Source organism: Marmota flaviventris, chromosome 4 (genome assembly GCF_047511675.1).
Source record: "Marmota flaviventris isolate mMarFla1 chromosome 4, mMarFla1.hap1, whole genome shotgun sequence".
NCBI lineage: Eukaryota > Metazoa > Chordata > Mammalia > Rodentia > Sciuridae > Marmota > Marmota flaviventris.
This window is the reverse complement of record NC_092501.1, coordinates 23,512,425-23,537,512: the sequence shown is the minus strand read 5'-3', so window position 1 is coordinate 23,537,512 and position 25,088 is coordinate 23,512,425. Positions and strand designations below refer to the sequence as shown.

At 44.4% G+C, this 25,088-nt stretch overlaps 1 protein-coding gene across 1 annotated transcript in view; it reads left to right on the top strand.

The window, feature by feature from the left end:
• Sorcs3 (sortilin related VPS10 domain containing receptor 3) overlaps positions 1-25,088 on the top strand; it is a 579,229-nt gene that overhangs the window by 250,452 nt on the left and 303,689 nt on the right. Inside the window, exon 3 of the mRNA XM_027930160.2 lies at positions 8,042-8,141. Coding sequence (XP_027785961.2) covers positions 8,042-8,141 — 100 coding nt within the window. The remainder of the gene's footprint in view (positions 1-8,041; positions 8,142-25,088) is intronic.

Sequence of the window (25,088 nt, the reverse complement as noted above, 5' to 3'; positions counted from 1 at the left end):
CTTGCTTTTGGCTTGAGGTCTGGAATTAGTTATCTGTGGTCAAGCTGGGCTTCTGCCATTGCAAAGATACAGTTGAATGTGGCTTTGGGCACTGGCCCTCAGATGGAGAGGGAGCAGGCCAGAGGGAAGTATCAGTGGTTTTCCATCACAAATAATCTCTGGGCAGTGTTTGTCTGGCACTATGCTGTGGATACTCTTGACCCTGACCTTGGAGTGGGCTGTGGCTTGCCACACACTGGAGCCCCTAATTGACTGTGGGCTTGGATTGTTGTATCTTAGTGCAGTGCACACAGCAGAGTGGCTGGGGGCTGCTTCTCAAGACCTGGTACTTTTAAGCATTATTCTGTCTTGATTCCCAGGAGCTGGACCATATTGTTCTTTCATGTTCACAATTGGAAACAGTGGCCAACAGTCCTCTAATGATTTATTGAGCATCCATGTGCCTAACCTCTGATTAAGTATAAGGAGTATAATAAATCAGAAAAAGAAAACAAGGTGATTGCCCTAAGAATAATATAATCTGAGGTATTCATAAAAATGACAGCCATAGGGATTTATGGAATGGGGCTTTTGACAGATGCAAGGTGAGGTGTCTGACTCCTCACTATTGAATACGAGCTGCAACTTTGATGTCTGAGTTGAGGTTCAGAGATGTGCACAGTTGTGAGTCCACTCCAGTCTTGCTTTCTCTTCTTAGAGCCCTGTAGTCCCAGACCCTAAAAGAATTTCATTTCTTATTTTGCTTTTAAAATTGCAGAAAAGAGCAGAAGCACTCAACACATTTTCAGAGAATAAATAGGGAACTCCTAGGTGCTGTTGATATAAATGCAAAAGAGGATGTGGGCTGGAGTTGTAGGAAGAGTCTTCACAATGCAATCAGTGCTGGTGTTGGGAGTCATAAAGGAGAAAGTCCTGACAATAGCCTCCATGAGAGAGGGAAATGGGAGGCAGAGAAGGCAGACAGACCATGGTAGTCTCGAACACTAGGCAGGACAGGCATTTGACCTGATGTGGTATCCAGGCAGGGATGGAAGAACTAGGGCCTCAGTGATCCTGGAAAGACTCTTGGGAATTTGTCTTAGAGTCAAAGCAGTGTTGGGGCCCTGCTGGGGCTGGATAGAGGTAGGGGCTGTCATTGCAGTCAGCTAGAGTGGTGGCTGTCAAATCATACCTCTCTGTTCTTGCACATGCAGTCTCCCTGGAACACAGCCATACCTGTTCACTCATGAATTATGTTACGTTTGTTTTGGGTTACAAGATACAGTTGAGGATAAAAGCTTCTCAGTTTACCATGGGGTCACATCATGATAAATTCATTGTAAGTGGAAAATGTCATAAGCAAAAAGTTCATTGAATACACCAAATGCAGGAGGCACAGATAGGTATGTTGTATATAGGATGGCATGCAAAACACAAATGAAATCTCCAAAAAGTGGTGGGACACAATGCCATTTGTTTCCCCTTGTGAGGACTGGGTGCCATAGCTGGCTGCTAGTGCTCAGCCCCAGGAGAGAGTATGTGAGCACATGGCTGGGAATAGGTCAGATTTCAACTCTAAGTAAGGGTTCTTTTAAATGTGAGTCTCTTTTGCTCCATTGTGAAGTAAAAAAATAGTAAATCAAATCATTGTAAGCCAGGGACCACTGTAGTTGTGGCAGAGGTTTACAAAACCTAAAATATTTACAATCTGGTTCTTTTACAGAAAAAAAAAAAAAAATCTTTGCCAACCTGAGTTACATCTACTCATAAATACCAGAAAGGAGAAGCCTAGTATGTGGTAGTTGTTTTAACTGATAGATATGAGATAACAAATGCACAAAATGAACAAAAAAAAAATGCTAACAGGAAGGGGAACTATCACGGCTGTGGTCACTTGCTAGTTTTAGAGTCCATCACACAGAAAGGAGTCCAATAGAAGAAGCAAAGAGACTAATAAGAGACTTAAGCGGTGAGGATGACTTAGTTTTCCAGAGTTCAGGGTCAAGAGGAGGAGAGAGAGAAGGGGGCTGAAGGGCTCAGATGTAAGCAAGGAGAGTGATAACGGGTTCTGAGGAACAGTGTGCTCACTCCGATGCAGAACATCTGGCAGCCCCCTGAGAACTGGCAGAGAGCCTTCCAGAGCCCTCTCACCTCTGGCAGGAACGTGGCACTGGGAGCAGGGGTGCTGGGCTGCAGCTCAGCTCCATCAACAGGCTGACTGGGGTACAAAGGCAGAAAGTTTTTCTTGTTTTAAATAGCAGCCATATGCTGGTTGCCAGCCCACCATCTTCATCAGAAGTTCATAAGGGGAGTGGGAGCTTGCTGGGTAGATAAAAAGTAGCCCATGTTCATACCTCAATTTCTGCTAATGTCACTGGGAGCCTAGTAGAGGAACCAGGGGCTGGGCAGGGCCATTGTAGACTGACAAGTGCTGAGGCCTTCTGAATGCCTGTCAGGAGGAGACAAGGGCTTAGGTGGCTCAGACTAGGAGCCAGGATCCCAGAATAGCCCCATGCATCCCTGAAAAGTTGGAGAGGTGGGTGGACGGACATCCCATCCACGGGGCAATGTCAAGTCCCTGAATAGTGTGAGTGATCAGCCAGAAGATACACAGGCCCCTGAGCAGGGAAAGGAGCCAAGGAGGAGAATTGTCTCTTTGGAGTTGCCACCTCTTTTGGAGAAAATGTTGTCGATAACCAGCAGGGGAGTAGTTTCACATTCAGTGTGACACCATGATTTCACATGAAGGTGTCTCCTCAGAAAAACTTATTTACACAAACGCATAAGAAGTCTTGTGTAGCCATGATGTTCATTGTAACATCATTTGTAATAGCAAATTTTTTCAGAAATTTTTATTTTTTAATTTTATTTATTTATTTTTTCATTGGTTCTTCTTTCTTTTTAAAATACTTATTTTTCAGTTATAGTTGGACACAATACCTCTATTTATTTATTTAGTTATTTTTATGTGGTGCTGAGGATCAAACCCAGGGCCTTGCACGTGCTAGGCAAGCGCTCTATCGCTGAGCCACTACCCCAGCGCCTTTTTTTAGGTATGGAAAAAGGAAAAACAGTGGAATGAATCTGACATAACTCTCCCATGTCCATATAATAGCAAATTTTAAAAAGGAAAAAAAAAAAACCAAAACATTTCTAAGTGGTTGAATGGAGAAGTAGACAGTTTATTCACAAGCTGAAATGCTATACAGGAGTTTAAATGAATGAATTATTGTTAGGTGTGTCAACATGGGTGAATTGCAAATATTGAATGTTGGGTTAAACGACCGCGCTGCAGCACATAGATCCTATGCAATATCACTTACGAAAATGTAAAAGTACTCAGAAAGGTTATTTTTCAGGTGAACACAATCAATTGTTAAATCTTGTCAATGCCATGTAATTGCCAACTCATTGTGCTTTTCTGTGTGTTTGAAATAATTCATAAAAAATACAGAAAGAAAGAGAGAGGGGGACACACGTGTACGTGCACAGGCACGCAGGGCAGTGGAACGGAGCTGGAGGAATCAGAGCCAAAGCTCAGAAGCCAGAGCCCTGTGTCTGTGTGCATCTCGCACTGTCTTCCAGGTCACCTGTGTGCACTGAGCAATTCAAAATGGAACCTGGCATAGTGCCGGGCTCATGGGGTGGGGGGTGCCCTATGCATGTGTGTCACGGATTTAGCCATCTGAACATTTCAGGTTTATGAACCTACTGTCAAGGTTTGTGAGGCTGTAGTTTTACAATAGGCAGGATGAGCTATTTCTTCTCTAAGTGACCCCCTTTTCCTGGCAGATGCCTGGATCCCCAAGTAGAGGATAGTTTGCTTTTTTTTGTTAGGGTGAATTCTGCAGGTACAGTTGTCTCTGGCTATGAGGCCACACCTCTCTGCCATCTGCCCCTCACCTCAGGCCAAGTGGGTCCACAGGACGCTGTGGTCAAAGCGCTGTGTGGTGTCCGTGCTGGAAAGGACAGAGTCAAGGGCACCTTTGATTCCACAGGCTCACTGGCTCCTTGAGGTGGGTTCAGTGAACAGCACTTGCTTCTGTCAGAATGAATGAGCAGAAACTGCCGGAGGCCTGGAGGAGGCTGAGACAGAGAGAGCTTCCTTTATTGGGAAGTCCCGACTCTCAGCAGCCACTTTTGGAAAATAGCAAAGTCAGTGTGAGTCTGTCGTGCAGCTTGCAGCAAGAGAGAGCATACACTTGGTGCTAAGCATACTTCCTTTGATGAGGGTTATTTAGATTCTAGAAGAAAGTTTGTTGTGACATCAGTCATGCAGGGAGCCCTGAGAATTTAGCTCTTACAAGATGTTTGCTATAGATAGTATGAGGAAAGTCTCTTCATTGGAAAACAGCTTAGCACTCTGTTGGTGAGATAATAAAATTTAAGGTACCGAAGGGGCTGTATGATTATCTGAGTTAAACCTCCTGCAGTAATGATAGAATGGGACTTGACAAAGATTCTCTCCTCCAAATTCTGGTCAGGCTCTTCTGAGCTCTTTTTTTAATGAGGCCCCAACCTTGGGCATGTTCTCAAGAGCCCAATTTTAGCAAGAATCCTGCTAAGTCAGGTTTGTCTGAGAATCCCCTAGCCTTGATATCTGATCAAAGTCCTCATCCTCCACTGTCCCCCAGGTAACATCTGATCACCCTGGCTTGTGTTTAACAAGAATCCTATTAGGATTATTAACAAAGAAGTACCCCACCCTGTCCGTAATTTTCTGCCCCCCATTCCTTGACTATAAATTTCACTTTTCCTTGTTGTATTTAGAGTTGAGTCCAATCTCTCTCCTCTACTGCAAAACCCCATTGCAGTGGGCCTTATACGTGTTGCAGTGGTCTTGAATGAAGCCTACCTTACCATTTTAACAATGTCAGAATAATTTTTTCTTCTACAGGTTTAGAGAAGGGGCTTGTCCAGGGAGACACTTTGAGTCATTTTAGAATCAGCCCTAGAGTCGGATTTTCAGATTTAATGTTCCATGTTCCTTCTCCATACTTGCTGTCTTTATGCCTTAAGGAACATAAATCAAAAAATAATTCATTCTATAAAAGATTTTATTTGGATTAATAAAAGTATGCAACTGACAGCCTCTAAAGATTATGGTTTGTCTCCTGCACTGCCGCGGCGAACACCATTTGCCCCGGGGCGGTGGTTGATTGGTCATTTAACATTAATTCTAGTATGAGTGAATTATAGAGCCTTCCTTGGCAGTAGACACTGCTGGATTGTACCATTCTGCACCAGTTGTGCCAGCATCCAAAGTATCAAGTGTGTTTCCTAGGTGTGGCTATTTGTTGAGTTACCACTAACTTTAGTAGTTGGGTTAAAACTTGTGAGTATGTTTGGAAAACTTCATTCATTCATTTATTTGCTCTCATAAACAAAGACTAAGCAAACAATACAAAAGCCAACTTATTTTGTATTTTCTTTGCATGTAAGGGAGTCACAGTCAAGGGGGAGGTCTCAGAATAAAGATAGTGCCACTCAAATGACAGGATAAGTGCTAAAATAGAAATATGTGCCAAGGGCCATGAGAACACACAGGAAATTGTGTTTAAGCTCCTAGGAGGAAAGTGAGAAGGGCCACAGGGTTAGAGTTAGATGTTGAAAGCTGGAGAGAAATTTGCCAAGAAGAGGAAGTGGGGGGATGGCTGGTTCCGGCAAAGGGAATGAGAGGTGCAGAGGTGGAGGGCAGTGGAAACACAGGACATGTTTAGAAGAGTTTAGTGAGGCTTCTGAGAGAGATGTAGAGAAGCAGGTGGCTGGAAATGGGTCTAGTGAGAGAGGTCAAAGCCAAATTTTACACGACAGTGCTTGTAAGATGAAGCTGGACTGCACACATGTAGTAGTTGATTACTCCCACGAAGCAGGGTGGACAGATCTGGGCCATTGAAATACAACCTGTTCACAGCATGAGGATGGAGAGGGAGAACACCTGAGTTGGGGGTTGTTGCAAGACCAATGGCATGAAAATGGAAAGGACACTAGGGACTGAAGTTATTTAGAAGACAGAAGCTTTAAGAGTCAGAGTCTGAGCTGGTTTTGAGAGATAAAGGCAAAAAGCAAGATTGGGAGTGGTTCCCAGAGCCCTGTGCCTGATGTATGCAGGAGACAGAGCATGAGGATTCAGCTTTTGGGGGTCTGATTATTAGCAGAACTGATGCCCCTGTGGAACCAGTAGCTTAAGGAAGGAATTGGAGATCCTGAAATTTGTTTATTCAGTGAGTGAGCTGGCTGTGTGTGATGCATAAGGCCTTCTGTACCTTTTGGGGAAAAAAAAGAAATGAACAAGTGCCTTTTAATTTTCATTTATTATTTTAACATTTCAGTCATTTCCATTTATCTGCATCCTGTTAGGAGCTTTGTCATGTGTGGTGTTTGTTTTATTTTTTATCCTTTCAAAATTTTTTAAGAATTATTTATTTATGTACGTATTTATTTATTTTTTTTGCATCCTTATGAGTGTCATGTGAGATTAAAGTATTCCCATCTTTCAGGTAACCTGAGGCGCCAGCAGGTTAAGTAACTTGCATCTGGTCATGAGAAGAGAGCTGCAGCTCTAGGAATGAAATAGATTTGCTGTAGCCGACATTCACATTCCTCCTTATCCTAGTCCTCAGTGATGCTCCTTATCCTTGAGGAGTCTACCTTGTGGTTGGGGAAACAGAAAGTAAAGGAAATGATCATGACCCTGTTGCAGAGTTAGCAAAGACGCAGAAGGATGGGGGAAATGTGTGCTGGTACAGGAGAGAGGTGAATGGTATGGGAAGAGGGCTAGGGAAGCCTTCCTCAGCAGGGAAGGTGAAGGTGGGCACTTTAGCTTCATGCTTGAAGACAAGGAATCCGCCAGGTTGCATGGAGGTGGAGATAAGTCATCATGTAATTCTGCTAACTAGTCTTCTCCAGCTAACCGTGGCCTAAAGCGGGATCACAGTAGAGAGGTAAGGTGGATAAAGTCTCAAAGAAAGGGCAGGAGTGGGTGGTTCCAACATCAGGTGGAGCCAACATCAGGGGAGGCTCAGAGCCAGAGTCAGGAACTGAAAGAGAGGCACGATGCAGATGGTCACATGGTCATTTGATTCCAGAAAAACTAAGTGGATCGCTAAAGCCTGAGTTGGAGAAGTGTGTCAAGTTGAGTCAAAGGAGGTGGGAAACTGAAGACATGGGTGGTCTGGGAAGAGGGAGGCGTGTGGTGGGTGGGAGCAGGACTAGGTGGAAAGTGTGGCTGGATCGGTGGCCAGTCACATCCCACTGTTTGCCACCTTTTCTCCTTTCTCCACCATGGGAGAGAAAGAGCCAACAGAGGTTTGCCTGCCTTTACTCCTTGAGCCTTTACCTATGTTTTCAGCAGTGAGGCCGATCCACTAGAAATTAGGCTTAAAGGAGGAGCAGGTAGCCCAAAGGATAACTGGGCTAGGATGATGAACTGCTAGAAGCAATTCCATGCCATTGACTTTTCACTGTGGACCACCATGGACCATTGTTCCTAAAGGTCTCTAAAGCATCGGACCTTCTGCCCAGCAGGGTCTTATTGGGCCATTGGACTGCACAGAGTCTTGAGCGAGCACTTCCTGTTTCTATGAGGGACCCCTTATTTCAGGATTGGTAGAGGAGGTGTAAAGTTGTTTGCACTCTGTGACCTCAGGAGACAGTCTGGCCTCTTTCCCTATGGTTTTCACTCCCCATCCTTGTATGGGGGCTGGTTGGAGGGAATTTATGCCCCTGCTCAGCACCCTATAGAGAGCCACAGAGTGAGCCTCATGGGAGGCAGGCAGTCTCCAGTGGCTCCTTTTATCGTACAACTTCACAAAGGGCAAAAAAGTAGGTCTCTCTGAAAGACTAGGAGTGAAGGGGAGCAGGCTCAGGTAGTAAGCAGGTGCATTAGTCTAATTGCTCTTCTCAAATTAATGGGGCTTTTTATCTCTAAAGAACACTTTTAAGCACTCATGTGATTTGGGAACAAAGATACAGGTCAGGGGACAGCCTGGCTCCCCTTTAAACACAAACCCCATTTGATAAAACAATCTCTCTCTCTCTCTTTTTCTCTCTTTTACTGCAGGTCAACAGATTACGGCACCACCTATGAAAAGCTGAATGACAAAGTGGGTTTAAAGACTGTCCTCAGTTACCTCTACGTCAATCCCACCAACAAAAGGAAGGTAAGAGGCAGGGTCAGGAGGCCCTGGACTCTCCTGCTGAGTTGCAGGGCTGCTTAGGGCCAGGAGTTTAGAAAAAGCCCAGTAATCATGGAGTCACTTACAGAGTGCCTGATTTATATGCCCAGAACTTCACGTACAGTGTAATTCTAACAGCCTGGAGAGGAACAATAATAATAATATCAACAGCAGCAGAACAGCCACCTGTGAAATTATATAGCATGTAAAGGGTTCCCCTGTGCCAGGCTCACTGCTGAGTGCTTTGCATGTCTTACCTCATTTATGCTAACAAGGAATCTATGGAGAAGACGTGATTCTTATCCCACTTCACAGGTAAAGAAGCTGAAGCTCAGAGACACTAAGTAATACTCCAGCTTGAATCAGACAGTACTAAGCAGCAGACCTAGAATTCAAGCATGGGTCTGCTGGATTCTGATTGAGTCTTTGCACAGCCTCCACCTTGGTCTAGTTTCTGAAAGAAACTTATTCATAGGGAGCCCCTTCTTGCCAGGGGAAGGAGAGGTGACTTTTGGATCTGCAACTTTATCCTGAGTTAGTTCTGAGCCAGAGGGCAGTGCTGGTTCTCTGGATCCTTTGCTTCTTTCTTTCTTTGGGACTAGCAAGCAGGGTGACATCATCTAAGGTCAGGCCTTGGCCATGGGGACCTACTAGGAGGAGGAGGCCTGGATTCCATGGAGCAATGGTTGGTTATAGCAAACAAACACTGTACCATGTATTGAATTTGGGTAAATGTAATCTTTCCCAGCTAGGAAAGCTCTCCTGTTTAGAAATTTAGGCAAACCTGCACCAAAATGGCCATTTAAAGGTTATTTCAATTTTTCTAAAAAGCTAAAAAAATAATTACACTTTCAGGCTTTCCTCTTGCAGTTCAATCTCATTTCTCAGTAGTTTTGCAAACCCTTCCTTCATCTAGGTCAGCTCAGGAGTGAACTTCCTCACACAGTGCACATATATCTGACCCCTGATTCCAACATGGAAGAGTCCAGACTGTGGCTGAGAATGATTACTTATGCAGTTCAACACAGAGCAGCTCTGACTCCAACCCTTAGCATCTTAACATACATCCCATCTCTTCTCCCCTCAGTGCCCCCTACATCCCCACAGCAAGGAGAGGAAGCAGAATTGCTGGCTCCTGGTTCAACACCAATGATGGATTAGCCTAAAGGTCCAGCCAGCTTCAGGGCTTCCCAGACCCCCAGACTATGCCATTGGCCAAATACCAAAGCCTTGATTATTAGGATGGCTGTGGAGACCCCTGTTACTGGGTTTAGTTGAGCAGTTAGTTTTCCGGGTCTCAAAGGGTTGTCATGTTTACATTTTCAGTATTGTTATTTGAGTTACAGGATTTAGAGCTGGGAGGGATTATACATTTCATCTATTCGTTTGTGAACTGTGACCATGTTACAAATGTGAGTCAAGTTCTAGGCCTCCTCTTAGAAACTTGTCTCTGCCACACAAGTTTTCATATATAATGAGGAGTTTGTGAACACCCCAAATCCCAACCAAGAGTCCAAGATGTCAATGGAGTCTTGGTTAAGGATCACCTATCTAGGCTGGGCATGGTGGTGAACACCTGTAATCTCTGCAGCTCGAGAGGCTGAGGCAGGAGGATCACAAGTTCAAGACAGCCTCAGCAACTTACTAAGGCCCTACATGACTTAGGGAGACCCTGTCTCATAATGGAAAAAAAAAAGGGGGTGGGGTAGGTGGGGCCAGGGATATGGCTCAGTGGTAAAGTACCTCTAGGTTAAATCCCCAGTACCAAAAGAAAAAAAAAAAAGAATCATTTGTCTATAATAACAGCCTCATTTTACAGATGAGAAAACTAAATCCAGAATGCCCATGTGTCTAGGTAGAAAAAAGAACCAGTATCTGAACTCAAAACTCTTGATTCTCAGCAAAGAGTTATTCACATAAGCCTATACTTTTCACCTTTTCTTTCTTTTGACCCAAGGGGTCAAAATTGCTCTGTGATCTAGAACTAGCAGCTGGTACTAGTTTATGATGGACACATGATGAAAGTTGACTGAATAGAGTCAGTGATAATCTGTATTAATTCTCCCTCCACCCTCATCTCCTCAATGAGGAGGAAGCTGAGGTCCACCCAGGTTACTCAACTCATTAGTGGCAGCTCATCTCATGACTCCCACTCTGTTTTTCTTCCCATCTTTTCATGAGTGACTTGGGGTCAAATGGAGCCCCAGGGGGAGTGTACCTTTCTCAGGGAGCAGGAACTGGGTGTTTGGTACATGGTGATGCCCATTAGCCCTGATCTCTAACCTCTATCTGGACAACAGAAAGGCCAGTCATATTTTCATGGAGGTGACAGATGAGCTGTTTTTGGAGGATGTTTCTCTGTGACACAGGTAGGGTCACTCCTGCTTACATCTAGTTTAGTTTCCATCTGTCCTGTGTGTCGCCTCTTGGAAACAATCATACTGATGCCTCTTTTGGTCTTTTGCTCTTTTCTTCTGCTCCCGACTGTCAACTCTCCTTAGTGCAACTTAGAAGTTCTTAGAAGTGAGAGAGAGGAAGGACAAGTAAAGTCTGGTGCTGTGGTCTGGAAATGACCAGCACAGAAATGCAGTCCCCATTTGTCCTTCTTCAAAGTGACAACCAGGCAATGGGCTTTCTGAAGCAATTTCTCACAGGGATTATTGCCCAGTAAACAGAATTCAGGTCTATTTTATTCATCTAATCTGAGCAACATCACTAAAGTACAGCGAACTGCCACCTAGGAGACACTGCCACCCAGAAAGTTGAAAGTATACACACACACACACACACACTCTCAGATTGGGAAAAGACAAATGCTATATATATTGATGTTCATAAGGACCCTGTGTGATACTAAAGTATTTTCTGAATCATCCAAGGAAAGATGAAATTAGATCTGTTTCATTGCACCAAGTAGCTTAGATCGTATTTGGAGACTCAGGATGAGAATGACACATACAATCTACATGATAGCTTTGTCTTAGAGTGTTGGGTTTAGCAGAACTCCCCTTTCTCCACCCTCTTAGGCAAAATGACAGGTTGATAGAAATGAAAATGTTCTCATTTATTAATCGAGAGCTTTGCATCATTATGACTTTACAGTGCACTTTAAAAAAAATCCTTCTTATATTTATCTGGAAGGGTAAACTGTGGTCACCTGGATTCTTTTGATTCTTTCAGTACCCACATTATCTTTAGCTCCCCATGTTCACCAGCCGCTAATGGCAGTGGACTCCAGCAGATTTTTCAGTTAATCTTGTGGAAGCAGTTGCTTTTCACCTAATGAGTTATTTATTTAACAGATGGCTGCTGCTTTCCTTGGAGGCTATGAATACATCAGATGAGATCTGTTGCCCCTGGCAAAACAGTAAATTGTGCTTGTATTTATATAGTTGCTCCCAAAGCTAACTGTTGACTTTCTTAACACTTTTTTTTTTTGACAACATAAAATCTCCAAATACAGATAGCTAATAAGCCATTAGGTAGGAACAGAAGTGTTTACATTCATGTAGTTTCTTTCCACCAGTAATACTTTCAGTTAGCAATAAGAGCACCTACTTCACTAAACTCCTTTTTAGGAGGTTTAGCTACATTGTTCTCTAATCTCTCATCCACTTTAGAAAGCAGGCTCGATAAGGAAATGGACTCCAGTAAATTAGTCCTGGGCCCTATTACCATACACGATGGATTTGAAACAAGCTTTCCCAGTGGCGTTTTTTTGGGGCGGGACAAATTAATCAAGATACATTCTGTAACGCTGGGCTTCCTTATGGGAATCGGGGTGTGGGCTAGTGGCTACTGTCTTTCTCACAGGCAATGAGCATGCTATATTATCATATTTCTAAATGAGGGTATTGATATGAAATGCTCAGAGCTGCTCCAGTTGGAGTTGTTCTAGACCATCTCATAGTGTGGTGGCATCAGCTTTATTTTAATGACCTTGACCTGGCCTGACTGTATTTGACGTGAATTCTGCAACCCTGGCTTGTTGCCTTTCTCTGGTCATCAGCCTATTAGCTCATCACCTGGGTTTGAGCCCAACTTTGTTAAGAGAGCCCAGCATTTCTGGATGTTTCTGAGCTTGGCACTTTAAAGATGAAGAGCAGTGTATTAGTTCTGGAAGCAGGAGCGTGTAGGGTTTGCCTCCTGGAGGAAGGACCCTGTTTTGATCGGGGCTGACCGGTTTCTTCTCTTTGAAGGAGATAAACATCCCTGGGTCCAAAGAATTCATTACTCCCGTTTGAGTCTTGTCCTCAAGCTCCTGCAGAATGGCAAGTGTCAACGTCAAGTCTGTGATGACCAGAGTTGTGGTTTGTACAGTCAGGGTGAGGACTGTGGCCTCTACCATGGAGGGGCTTGATTCCCAGGAGTGAATCTTTTTGAGAAAGAATCCATGAGTGGGCAGGGAAATGAAGGCATGTTGTGGTCTATTTGCTCTGGCTCAAAGGTGACTGCCATCTGCAGCTTTGGAAACAATGCGTTGGAAATGGCAGAGAGAATGCACAGGTCTGACTGCCAAGGAATGTGAGTGGAGTGTGGCAGAGTAGAAGTGTGTTGCCTCTGGGTATGTGCGGTGGGGACTGCATGGTGTGCCATCAGATTAGAATGATGCCTTCTTTTGGCTGAGCTCTGATATGTTCCAGACATAGTGCTAAGTTCACTAATCTATACTCTTTTTTTTTTTTTAAATTGTCACTACTATATACTATTTTTTAAAAAATAATATTTATTTTATTTCTTAGTTTTAGGTAGACACAGTATCTTTATTTTACGTTTATGTGGTGCTGAGGATTGAACCCAGTCCCTCATGCACGCTAGGCAAGCACTCTACCACTGAGCCACAACCCCAGCCCCACTATATACTCTTAAATTTCACTGTGAGTTCCTTGAGCCTGTAGCTTCATCTTCCTTTGACAGATGAGGATACTGAGGCTCAACAGGTAGCCCACTTGCTTTTTGTAAAACTCTTAGTCAAATGGGGGTCCAGGATCCTCATTCATCACTGACTGTAGAAGCTAGCTGCCACAGCACAGGTACCAAGAGCAGGTGAGTTGTAGTCATCCTGCTATTAGGAGTCACCTATTGCCTGGCATCTTCTGCTCATTAGTGATAGAGGATTAGCAGCTTCTCAGAGGAGGAGGGAGTGTGAGATCCTCCATTCCTAATTGATTTGCCATGAGAAGGATAATTACTTCCAGGCTACCCTGCAGAAATACAGTGGGAATTACCAGTCAGATTTCTTCCATGAGCAAGCCTCCTCTGTCAAGCTGTTGACGGAGTGCTGCGTGTGGGGTCGGTGCTGGTTGTTGCCTGTGTGGTTCTCCAGGTACGGCAGTGAAAACCTGAGCTCTCTTTAACACCTCAGGGAAACCTCTGAACAAAACATAACGCAGAATTTTAAAGTGTTGGACTCCCGCTTTCTCTGATCCATGTTTCCCAGGATTGTTGGAGGGTCGGGGAGAGTAAACAGCAGGCTAGTACTCCTTCCACCCACAGATATTGAAGTCTCTTATGCAAGTCAATGCAGGGGAAAAAAACTGTACATGGAAAGGTAATTTGAGGCTGTTAAGCAATCTGTTAAGTGTGTAACTCTGAGCAAAGTGTTTTGAGGGGGAGGTTCCAGCTTTCAGAAATGTGCAATCTACCTGGGCAGACAAAATGCACATGGTAAAATGATTACATACGTAGACCCGCAACTTCAAGTTCCGCGCATGCAGGGGCCAGAGGGTACTACCAGGGAGGATGTGGGCCAGGCAGGGGCTCGGGAAGCCCTTCCATAAAGCCCTTCCACCATAAAGTTCCAGATAGCCATGATGTGAAAATGAGGCCCTGGGGTAGCCAGTTTTATTGGACATCCTTATTATATTCTAATTTTAATAAGAGATTTTTCTATGTAGATTTTGATTAAAAAAAATTTCTGTATTTTGAAATATTTTCAATAGATTAGGATGTGGAGATCAGGGTTTGGGTCTGGAAGCCTATATCAGATCTACTTTGATCCCATATTCTGGGTAATAAGTCGGTCTATGGGTGAAAGTTTGGTATTTGCAAAAGTGTTCTTTAGGGCCAAAGGATAACACTGCATAGACTTGCTTGCTGGGGACCAGTGCTGATTGGCCTACTTGCTGGCATCCTGATTATAGATTAGAATCCAGGCTCCCCATGAGCCTTACCTGACTCTGCCTCTGGTGCTGACCACAGGGGGCTTGGCCTCTGCTGCCCAGCTGCCTGCTTCCAGACGTTGGTGGGGAGGATGTGGCTCCAAGAGCCTTTGGACTTTCAGGAGCCTCTCATCCTGCCTCGCCCGGGAGGCACGCTGCCACCTCCTCTTTTTCCATCTTCTTCCCTGTCTCTTAAAACGAAACCTGCTGCCTGCCTCAGAGATTGATTGTTCCACTGATGGAGAGAAATGGTCCCACTCTTGTTAATTCACAGCCATCTCGCTTTTCTTGCCTCATAAATTAACATAGTTATACAAGAGGCTAGAGCAACGTGTCAGGAGATGTGTTTAGAGGAAAATGTGTGAAAAGAAGAACGGAAGAAATAAACAAATTATACTTGGATCAAACCTCCTTTGTTTACCGATTCCTAGCCCCAATGTTTTTCTTCTTGGCATGTCCACCACCTCCCTTGTTCCCCAAAAGGGAAAGAATCAGACCTCATCAGGGGCTAAGAAGTCAGAAGAAAGGAGAATCAATGAGGGAAAGACACTTGGTTCAGAAGTTTCCATCTGCCTTTGCGAGTGTGACCCAGTGATGGAGAGGCCATGAAGCCTGGTTCGATTCAAACTAATCACTTAAAGGAAAAGGAATCTAGAGTAATTCTTGGAAATTCACTCTTTAGTCACAAAGTCCCTTTCTCAGCAAATATATGTATGTGGTTCCCTGTATAAATTACTGCAGCATGCGCTAGCCAAGAATTTATTTAAAGGCTCATTAAAATGATTACTAGTTTTTTCTTTTGCATTTTATTTGAAAATGGGGAGAATATAAACCTATAGCCTGGCTTTTCTCCAAAGTGCCCTTTAGGATTTGCATCGAGTATATCATATTTTTAAAAATAAAGATAGAATTTGCACTAAGATTATCCATGCGTTTAAGAGGAATAATAAAAATTAACCACTTACTATACTTTTTAGAAGTTTGTTTGTCCAACATATTTTTTTAATTGGTTTTTTATTGATTTGAGGTTTTATGTGTGTCGGTATGCATGTGTATAGAAGATTTTTCCATAAAGAATATTATGGAAGCATCAGAGCTAAAAAGTAAGGAAAGAAAACCCCTTCTAAACTCTGGTTTGAGCTGAAGCAAGAATGTAGAAAACATTTGCTGGCACCTGGGATGCTAGTCCCATTTCACTGATGGGGTCATTTAATGGACTTCATTGCTCAATGTCCTAGGAAAAGGGATTCTGTTCTGGGTTAGATGTCAGTCTGGGGCACAGGGACTAGGACAGAGCTGGTAGTAGGAGCAGGAAGATGAAGAAACTACCCAAAGGAGAGGACGTTGTACTGCAGTTGAGGGAGAAGATAGCAAAGCACACCTGATCACCAGTAGAGATCATGGGAATTCCATACTCCGAAGGCAGGAAGGTAGCACACCTCCATCTGAAAGAATGGATGTGGCACTGAGCATAGTCAGAGCCTTTGAAAGGCCGAGGTAAAAATTGAGCAGACTTTGAAAGGAAGTCTGGGATTTGGAGAAGGAGGGAGAAGAAAGAATGATCCCATAGATAAATGAAGGCAGGGGAGTTTTAGTGCGCATGTTGGGGTTGACAATTACAAGTTGGAAGAGAGATGCAGCAGGGCTAGACAGTGTAGGTCACCTAAAGCTCAGAGCTGGAGTTGGTACTCAGGGAAGAAGGCATGGGAGCCGAAGTGGGCTTCAAAGGAGGGGCTTCATAGCACCAGAACCTTGTGTCAGGAAGGCCGCCGACAGCCTCCTGGGCTGGGAAGAACCCTAGTGAAGCATTCCACCCCAGCCTTGCTGGACCTTCCGGGCATGTTTTCTGAGCATCACAGACTGGAGCAATTTTAGCACAGAGCTTGAGAAGGCAGAGTGTTGTGTTCTTCCTAATGTTCCGGCGCTCACTTATATAGCAAATGGAACTCACTGCCCCTGAGGTAGATCTCGCTGTAACGATAACAACCACCACCACCAGAGAAAGAAATGACTCTATTTTTTTCTTCCTTGGTGAGCTCAACCAAGCAGAGAGATTGCTACTGGCAAGCACATTTTGCCCCTGGCCCGTCCCCCCATTACGGGTCCAAGGTCAGAATGATGGAAGTCAGCTCTCAGCACACATGCTGCTGGGGAGCATTTCTGGGTAATGAGGGGCAAGCATCCTGGGAGCCACAGGTCTGCCAAATGGCTCGGAGGCAGATTTGGAGCCAGTGAGGCTCTTTCCTCCACACTGGGGTCTGGGCTGGTTTTGCAGACTGTGACACTGGCCTCCGTGATGAATGGAGGCCTGAGTTGGTGCCAGCAGTCCCATGTGGAGGGCCTCCTGAGAGCAGATGCGGACAGTCAGCCCTGACATTCCACAACACGAGTTTAACTCAGAGAAATGGCTCCGACTGTCTTGTGATGACCAAACAGAGGAAAGAAATGATCTAGAGAGGATGAAAGTATGAGAAATGCACATGATTATCTCCCCTGCTGGGCTGCCAAAGATGGGAAAGAGTGGTGGTCAGTTTAGAACTTGATAGCCATTTCTGGTTCCTCGCTAGTGCCCAGCGAGGTAGAAGGATGTGGAAGAAAGAGCTTCACAGGGCATCCCATACCTCACTGTGTGACCTTGAAACTATTATTTAACTTGTCTAAGCCTTAGTCTTTCTTGGCTGCAAATGGGATTATTACTACTATTATTTTAAAACAGTTTTAAGAATTAAATAATGCAATGCAGACAGAAGGCCTGACACAGAGGAGGTGCTCAGCAATCTGACTTCCTTTCCCCCAGTTAAATGCACCTCTCTGGCTTTTTCCTCTGCTGAACGATGTCTTCATTTCCAGGCACCTCATACCTGTCTATCTTCTCCCTCAAATCAGCATCAGGCAAAGTTTTTCCAAATGAAAATTGCCCCCTCTGCATCTTTTTATTTAGGTCTCTATCCACCCTTCTCAGGAATCTATTAATAGTTTATATCTCATTTAATTTAAAAAGATGGTTGCCAAGCCCTGTGCAGTATGTGTCTCAGTCTGCAAAACCAGCAAGTTTCCACCCATATTCTCCCAAGCTCCATGAGGCAGGTAGAGCTGGTAGGACAAGAACTCCCATCCAGGTCTGTCTGCTCCAGAAAGCAGACAGTCCCTCCACCATCGAATACCCATGACACCCCACCTCCACATGAGGAGTCACCTCAGGTTCATTGCTACTTCTTGGTGTAGATTAGCCTCCTTGACAGCACACATTCATGGATCTTCTTGTGGGGTGGAGGGCACCGTGCAGGCATTTAAGGCCGGACCCTGCACTGGAAGACATATTTAACTGGATGTTCATTTGGGAGTGAGAGCTAGGAGAGAGGTGGTGGCTGGAGACTCTGAGGGACCTGCAGTTATGGCAGCAACGACTGACCAGACATGGGGACCAGGACTCATACCTAGTCAGACATGAGAAAGATCAATAGTTGCTCGCATATATTGAACACTTTTCCCATACAAAAAGCATATAGGTAAATGCTGCTCTCCTTGTTATACAAGAGAGAAAGAGAAAGAGACAGAGATAGAAGAACCAGAGAGAGAAAGAGACCCATGGAAGCAAGAAGACTCAGCCCTCCCAGCTGGGCAGCAGCAGGCCAGGACACCCATGCTGATTGCCTATCTTTGGAGCAGTATGTTCTGAAGACTGTGTCTTCTTGGCCTCCTATGACATAGATGGGTACCCTGACCTTCCAGAGCCTCTTTATGTATCTATAAAAGGAGGTTAGATATGGGAAGGGATGCGCTTCCTTCTAGTCCAATAACGTTATGATCCTGTGCTGTGAAGTTATGAAAAATGTTCCTTGCTGAGAAAAGATGTCCAAAGTGCTGCTGAGTTTTCTGAATCATAGGACAAACAATTGAGTGTGGTGAACAGGAGTAGTAAATAGCCTGTGGGGAAAGCCTCAGCTTTCGGTAACTGGTAAGAGTGAATGCCATGCTCTGGCATTTCTATTTGTTAGCCCTACAGGGAGGGGGCTGGCTGGGTTCTGGAGGGTCCCTTTCCACTTGGTCAGGAGGCTACTGTGTAGAGATCCTCGCTCTGCCTTTCAGAAGGTGTGGCCTGGGCACATTATTAAGTATTCCCAAGCTTCTCTTCCTCATCTGTGCAATCAAGATGATACTAGTAGCCACCTCAGGCTGGTGGGAGGATTAAATGAGAAGTATTTGCAAGTGCTTAGCCATGATGACCGTGGTACCCAGCTAGTAAATACTCCTTAATATCACTTTTATCTACATCGTAAGTAATCTCAAAAGACAACAAGCCACTATGAAGAAGAATCATTTCACGTTGGATCTGCTCATTTGGGATAGACACTCAGCCTGGGCACTTGTGACCCTCTCTTGGCATCCAGTGGTCTGCCTGGAGGAATATGGAGCAAGCAGATGACTCCAAGCCTGTTGGGTTCAAATCTCCCATCTTTCACAGATGAAGAGATCATGTCCCAGTTGGGGGAGCCACTTATCAAGGTTTCAGAGCCACTTAAGGGTATAACTGTGGTTTTGGAAATCAGATTTCTGCTTTCAAGCTTAGGCCTCTTCCTATGAAATCACACAGAAAGGCACCGCACAGCATAGGCAAACCTGGGCAGAAGGCAGTCACAGCTAGAAGCTTTGATGTGCTCCTTATGTTGTCCAGTAAGCCTAGAGTTTCCAGGACAATGGAATTAGAAGAGGCCAGGTCAAGCTTTTGCATTGGGTTAGCCCTGTTGGGGAACCTACCCATGGACATGGAATCATGGATAAATAAGGTCCCCAAAGTCAAAGTGGACTCAGAGCAGCCATAGGCAGCAAGATATAAAGAAAGTCGGAGTCAAGGTTGAAGATGGAGAGAATATCCAAATTGGAGAGGGTCTGTTTACATGCAAAGGGTGAGATAAAAGGCCCCAAACAGGAAGACCAGCCTGAAGGTAAGAGACTGCTGGGATGGGAACCATGTCAGGGAGAGATCAAGGCAGGCCCAGGCCAGGGCTCAGGACTGAGACTGAGGTCACTGGCACCTTTTGCTTTTGGAGGATGGTAGCAGAGAGGCACTTGACTGATTAAAACAGCCAGGTGGGACCAGACAAGAAGGACAGTCACATAGGAAGAGTAGTGGAGAGATGGGATGCAATTATCCAAAGTGGTCTTTGGCCTGAATCTTAGCTCTTCAATCATCTCAGAGGAAGCAGCAGAACACACACACACACACACACACACACACACACACACACACACACACAAGATTCCCTGACTCCACTCTGGACCTTTGGAGAGGAGGGAACTGATAATGGAGGAGAAACTTAGCACACAGATTAGTTCTGGAAACTGGACTTGGAAAAAATGGAACTGCTGGCTTCCTGATCTCAGTTGCCCCACCTTGATTGCAGATCATAGAGCATTAGCATTTCAGAGCTCAAGGGAGACCTGCCTTGTAGACATAAGGCTGTAAAAAGTTATTTCTCTGAGATTTCTTGGCATTAATGGCTTCTTGACATGGCTGTTTGGAAAACTCATCTGGCTTCAGCTGGACCCTAAGCCATATTGTAAATGGTTTGGGGCATCTGCGCCATGCTCTTCTCTTGAGTGGCTGTCGGAATCGTTACAGTCTCCCAGCTGCTTGCACTTGGATCTATGCATGTTGAGTTTACCGTGGAGTCTCAGGGCGGGTATTTAGGGCCTGAACCCTCAACCCCTGGAAATGAGGAGAAAGGAAGGACGAGGAGGTGGGCTGCCACCCAGTTATTCTTTTAAAAATGATACAGTCAGAACATTTCATTTATCTTCAAGAATTGTCACTTTGATCATGTCAGTCCTTACTTAGGTACCTTGCAACACTCCCCAGTGTCTATGGGAGAAAATCTGCATGATTTGTCTGGTAGAGCATGTGGTCCTGAGCTTACCTGTCCAGGATTTTGTTTGACCTTCTCAATAGCATCACTTCGGGGCAATGGACAAGTTTTAATTGCTCCAAATCTTTGGCCATTTTTCTTTCAAAGGGGATGATACCTCCTAATACCAGCTGAGATGCTTTGATGCTAAGTCATACAGAAAACCCTGCTGTACCTGGCAGAAGCAGGGGAAATATGTTACTTTTCATGATAAAGTTGAAAGGCAGGTAGCTGCAGGTGGATAATTCTTTGGTTCAGTGTCATTGTCAAGGACATCGTTCTTTGACTCCTTTTACTCTTTGGTCCTTGTCCTCAGGCTGATTTCCATACAATGGATATGTTATGGGTGTATGGGATTGTTGCAGAGGATCTAGCATCCTACCCAGAAATGAAAACATCTGGAATAATGAGACAGCTTAGTTTCAAATAAAGAAGGGCTTTCCAGAAGCCCACAGTTCCCAGCAGTGCCTCATGCCCAGGCTAGGACTTGCCATGCAGGCTGGGGAGTCAGTGTGGGCCACACACATGTCCACACGGAGTGGGATACTGCAACAAAGTAAGTATTGTTAGGAAGGAAAAAGGAGTGACGCAAATAGAAATTGTGTTGGCAACTAATGAAGCCTGCCAGACGGCCTCCTGGGGTCTTTTGAGCATCAGTGAGATAAGCCATGCAAATCCTGTAAATGTTAGTATCTTTCCTATTTCCTGTCTTTGTGTCTTGCCTCTCATGGGTAAATGTGCACTCCATGTATTAAATCTTATTCTTCTTTCAACATTGGGTTTCAGTCTTCCTTTTTCCATGGAGCTTTCCACTCCAATATCTTAATGCCTCACTTTAAAAAATTCCTAAATGGAGCATCTTCTCCCAGTTTGTGAAACTCTACAGCAGCCTATATAGCATTAAATAACCTAAGGGAACTTGAAAAAATACTGGATCCCAGACTTTACTTACCCCATGCTCCTCTTTCTTCCTAACAGAACTCTTATCTTGGTTCTATATGGCTAGAGAAGACTTGGGATATGTGCTAGACAGGAGGTCTCCTAAGCATTCCTGATGGACAGTTAGGTTTGGAATAATATCTAGAACTAACCTCTGGCCTTCATCACTTCCTTCAGATAATGGATAGCTTTCCAAGTCCTTCAGTGTGGAACTGGGACTATTTTGGGGGGTCCCTGAGTGTTGCCTAACACACAGCCTGGACATATATATGGTATCAGTAGTTTGAAAATGATTGTGTTTTAATGAGTCTTTTGAATGAGAGAATATTTTAAAATTTTCCCACTTTTTTGGGGGTGGGGGCAGGGATCATGCAGGTAAACACACTCATTCTGTCTATACCTCTCTAAAACCTAAAAACCAAAAGAAGTTTGCTGGCTTACCCTTCTGTTAATTCCTGCCAAAGAGGTGGATATGCCTCTTTTCCAGGTTTGTGGACTGGCATTTGCATCCTGCTTTGATAGTTAGCATTTCTGAAGGCCTGAGTGTGGTTTCTTTTCAGCTTGTAGAAATGGAAGAGGTCAAAATCAACTTCATATAACCCTGAAAGCCGCCAAGACCTTGAAAGCACATTTTTTGTACCTTTATCTTTCTACTAGTATGATATTAGCAGTATGTCACAGCACTTCCAGTTAGAATTGCAGGGAGCCAATGGATATTCTGAGCAGCAGAACATTCAGCTGGTCTATGAGCAGAGCATTCTCTGTGCCTATGGAAAATGATCTGGGTACTGAAGGGCACTAACAAGAAATAATAAGTAACAGCCCATAACATGCTTACTATGTACCAGGGCAGGGCTAATTATATGATTAACTCTTAACATAGTCCTTTGATCTTTATTAGCTAATACTATGATTACCCCCATTTTGCAGTTGTGTGAATTGAGGCGGAGGGAAAGTTGGTGACCTAAGTTTGAAATGAAGTTTGACTCAGATTCTTTACCAGGACCCATAGTACTCTACTGAGTTCTGGAAAACATGTATCACTATTTTCAAAGGGCTTGGAATTGATTTTATTGATTCTCAACTCTGGCTGCCCTTCAGGATTACCTGGAGGAATTTTAAAACATACCCACTAGGCCTCGCCTAAGGAACTGTTTAAATAGACCTACGCTGGGGCCCTGGATTTACACAGGTTGAGTATCCCTTGTCCAAAATATTTGGATTTCAGGTTTCTTTCTGGTTTTGAGGTATTTGTTTATTTATTACATGATGAATTATTTTGGGAATGGGACCTAATTCTAAACAAAAAAAATTGTGTTGTATGTATATCTTATACATACTGCCTGAAGGAAGTCTATACAATAATTACCATGTGCCTGTGTGCTGACCATGACAGGAGGTTGGTGTGGAATTTTCCACTCGTGGTGTCACATCAACCCTCAAAAAATTTTGGATTTTGGAGCATTTCAGATTTTAGATGTTTGTGTCAGGGATACATAACCTGTAATTTTTTAAAGGTTTCAGAATGATTCTGTTGTTTTGCCAGTATCGAGAACACTAGACTAGTTGGGGTGAAGAAAAATTCACTCATCCATTTAATATTTTTTGATGTCTCTTGTGTCATGGGCCTTTGCTATCATGAGGCAGAAGAGTGACGGGTGCCCCAGGTCCTAGAAGGAAGGAAGGGGGTGTTGATTCTGCCTGGCAGGTCCTGGAAGCTCAGGGGGAAGCTGATATTCAAGCTGTGGTGGCACATTATTAGGGTGTTGCTGGGGACTAAGGGTGGAGTATGTGGGTGATATCTTCCCTGCATAGAGTTGAGAGACAGTGAGATGGGCTCAGGGAACCCTAACAAGTTTGGTGGGAGTAGAGCAAAATCATGTGTGAGGTGGTGGCTCAGGAGGAAAGAGGTGGTGAGGGGTCACATGAGTGAGGGTCTCCTGGGCTATGTACTGGGTTGGAAGTTGGAATTTTTTTTTCCTGATAAGAAAAAAAAATGTTAGGGTGGCTTCTAGGCTTTAAGCTGGCACGTGAGTGGGGAAGGGGGAACTGGGTGTGTCAATAAGGCATAGATGAACTGCAGAGAAAGTAGAGATTTTTGACAAAAGATAATCAGTCTGTTTGGGGCATCTCATTCAGGTGAGAAGACCGTCTGGCAGCTGGATTTATGGTCTAGATCTTAGGAGACTGGCTTGAGCTTAAGAGCACACATAAGTCTCCTTGGCAAACAAAGACAAATTTAACCATGAAAGCTGTTTGGGATTCTTGTTGTTGAACATGGGATCAAGTGCAAATAAGCCCAGCTTGCTACCAATCCAGCAAACATTTATTGAAAACTTACTCTGTGGTCAGCATGGTCCCAGGCACTGGAATCCAAAGAGGAACAAGACTCCGACTGTGTCCAAGGAAACAAAATGTAGCAGAGGAGTGGTTCATTGTAGCATAAATGGTTAGAGGAGGACACACTCTTTTGAAGTGTGACCAGGCTTCAAAAGATGAACTGGAGTTTTTGCCAGGTGGACCAATGATTTTTATGCATCGCACTTGCAGTTGGATTTCGTCTTAGACATCAAACTTCCTTCGGAAAACATGGCATTAATTTCAATGCCAGGAAGCCAAACATTAAATTCCTTGGAAGAGTTCACTATAAAATCCAAACAGTTTTATGATAAGAGCTAACTAACACTGAAGAAGGGTTTTGTAAGTCAGTTCAAGTTCACTTCCAGCTTGACTGGAAGCTCAGATTACCTTCGCTCTCCAGAAGGCAAGGCAACATTGAAATCAGAGTCAAGAAGGACACAGTGTTTTCCTTTAAGCTACAGTGGACAAGTCAAGCTTGGGTCTTGGAAGGATGCCCTCCCCCAGACTCCAGGCAGATGTCCATCTCCAGGGCTTCTTAGACAATAGGAATGGGTGGGTGGGTGCTTACCCCAAGGGGGCTTGTTGAAGGTCACTCAGCAAAGTTGTGCCAGAATCCTATGGCTGTATGTCCCTCCCCACACTGATGGGCACTTCCCAGAGCCGCTTCTCCACGTTTGGCCTTTCTCCTTTGGCAGCACTGTAGTGTACTTTTACGTTTAATTACGAGGCACAGCAGTGTTTAGTGGTTTGGATTCAGGTGCCAGTGGGGATGGAAGTCAGCCAAGTGGTAGATGCTTGACCTGGTGGTGAAAGATGACTGATTGGCAGAGGTTAGACTCCAGGATCACCCTTTGATTCTGTGGCAGCTTAATACGTTTTGTGCACTTCCAGGACTCCCTATGCATCAGGAACCCATTCAACCTCAGCTTGCCTTTTCCTCTGTTGTTGTTCGTGCCTGAAAGTTTTGACTGGGAAATAAATATAGCAGAGAGACCCAAAGCTTCTCAAGCTGATATGCCTCTCAGTAGTTGGCAAGTAAATTTATAACCTGGGACTAGGCTGTGCTTTGACATCTTCCAATTGAACGGCCTTCATCAGGAGAAGTGTTATGTGAGAGCATTTGCTTTTATTTAGTCCCTACCCTGCTTAAAGTCTGGCAGCAATACCCATCACCTGCAGGATTCAGGGCAAACTTCATTGTGTGGAACTGACTGTCCCCCATAGCCTGTGACAGCCAGTTTCTCCTGCCTTATCTCACTCACATTCTTCTATCCTTTTTGAATTTGGACTGTCTGAGCCATCTTCCTCCATTTTCCCTACAACTCTGACTTATGGCCCTGGTATCTTCCCCTATTGCACTTCTCTGTCCTCAGATTGTACCTCTCTGTCCTCTCTCCACTTTCTGAAATTCTAACCCTCTTCAAAGTCCTGTGCAGAAGTCACCTCTCCCATGAGGGTCTTCCTCATCACCTGGACTCAGTGTTCCTTCCCACATTTGCTGGCTTTTCTACTTTATGTATTATCTTGCAACATTTCCATTTATATAATTATTATGGCTGGAGCTC